Raw genomic sequence first — 1,778 nt, 5'->3', positions numbered from 1 at the left:
GGTGCGCTCTGTGCGCTTTTCTGTTATATACTTATCTTATCCATACTAATTATGTCTATACAATTTATATCACTAGTAACAATAATATACATTAACTACAATAAATGGAATATACAAGTCTGGTGAGCCTGTGGTACATATACTTTATTTTACCAAATGATGTATGCTACACATGTAGCAAGCTTTATTTTACTTACTGATAACATGCATTTTACGCTATAAAGCAGAGCTTTAATAGAATTTAATGGCAGTGATAATGCAGAATATCACAGAATATCCCACCATAATGTATCAGTGATGCCAATAACTATTTTTACATGTGTACATGTGCTGAACCTTGTGCAAAGCTTTATGATCATCTAACTATAAATTGCATCTTCCCATTGGGAGTCGGGACACCCTGGATACCATCTCATCAGTAAGAGGTCATCTGACTTCAAGCTATGCAGTGTCTTCTCCAGAGGAATTACACAAAAACAACATCAATCATCTTAACATCTTTACAGTTCGAAGAAGTTTATAGGTTGAGTTGCCGCTGTCTCCTTTCATGCAAGAAAACTGTTTAATTGTGAATCCTTCTCCTCAGAGCTGCTCCGATCTCCTGGTTCCTCAGGCTGTATATGATTGGGTTGAAGAATGGAGTCACCACCGTGTACAGCAGAGATAGAACCTTGTTTATGTTAAATGAGTGGCCTATGGATGGAACACAGTAAATAATAATCAGTATCCCATAATATGTGCAAACCACCGTGATGTGAGAGCTGCAGGTGGAGAAGGCTTTCTGTCTCCCAGTGGTGGAGGGGATCCTGAGGATGGAGAGGGAGATACATACGTAGGTCACAATGATGAAAGTAAATGGTAAAAAAGCTACAGGGACAGCTAGCACAAAGTCTTCAATTTCAATAAAGTAGGTGTCTGAGCAAGAGTCTTTTAGGAGAGCAGCAAAATCACAGAAGAAATGGTCAATGACATTAGGGCAACAGAACTGCAACTGACTGATCGGAATAATTACGATTAAAGTCAACACAAATCCTAGGAACCAAGACCAGATCGCCAGCTGGAGGCAAAGCTTGAAATGCATAATGGTGGTGTAATGTAATGGGTGGCAGATGGCAAGGTATCGGTCGTAGGACATCATTGTGAGAAGTAAACACTCTGTAGCCACGATTGAAAAAAAGAAGTCAAGTTGACTGATGCAGCCAGCAACAGACATGGTGCCACCTTCTTCCCATATGAGGTGTAGCATTTTCGGGACAATAACCGTGGTGAGCAGGATGTCAGATAAGGACAAGTGGGACAGGAAGAAGTACATGGGAGAGTGGAGTTTGTGACTGACTGACACCAATATAATGATCAATAGATTACTACTTAAGGTCATAATGTAAATCATGAGAAACACAGTGAAGAGTAAAATCTTGAAGCTGTAAAGGTTCTGGAATCCAAGAAGCAGGAATTCTGTGACTATGGTTTGATTAGTCCCAACCATCGCCTAATGACAGAGTAAACACAAATTACTTCTTCAATACTCGTGATATGCTAAGATGAGAGGTAGTTAAAGGTTGAAAAATAAACCATTTCAATGTCCCTCTCTTTATCTCAATATTTCTTACCCCCTGCACTCTGCTCCCGACTGTCTCCTTTTCCCTCCTTTTGTCTCTTTCACTTAATAACTTCCCCTCACTGCCCAATACCTGTGGAACTACTTTACCCTCAATATATAGAATGCAAAGCTACATGACTCCAAGCTTTCAAAACTCTTGAAAAACAGCTTCAAGTTG

General features: G+C 39.8%; 1 protein-coding gene across 1 annotated transcript; it reads right to left on the bottom strand.

The window, feature by feature from the left end:
- Positions 1-562: 562 nt before the first annotated feature.
- LOC142470975 (olfactory receptor 6B1-like) lies at positions 563-1,486 on the bottom strand. The gene has a single exon (XM_075577778.1). The coding sequence runs from the start codon at positions 1,484-1,486 to the stop codon at positions 563-565; it is 924 nt and encodes a 307-aa protein (XP_075433893.1).
- Positions 1,487-1,778: the final 292 nt, after the last annotated feature.

This window comes from Ascaphus truei, chromosome 20 (genome assembly GCF_040206685.1).
Source record: "Ascaphus truei isolate aAscTru1 chromosome 20, aAscTru1.hap1, whole genome shotgun sequence".
Taxonomy (NCBI): Eukaryota; Metazoa; Chordata; class Amphibia; order Anura; family Ascaphidae; genus Ascaphus; species Ascaphus truei.
This window is presented reverse-complemented; position numbering and strand designations above follow the sequence as displayed.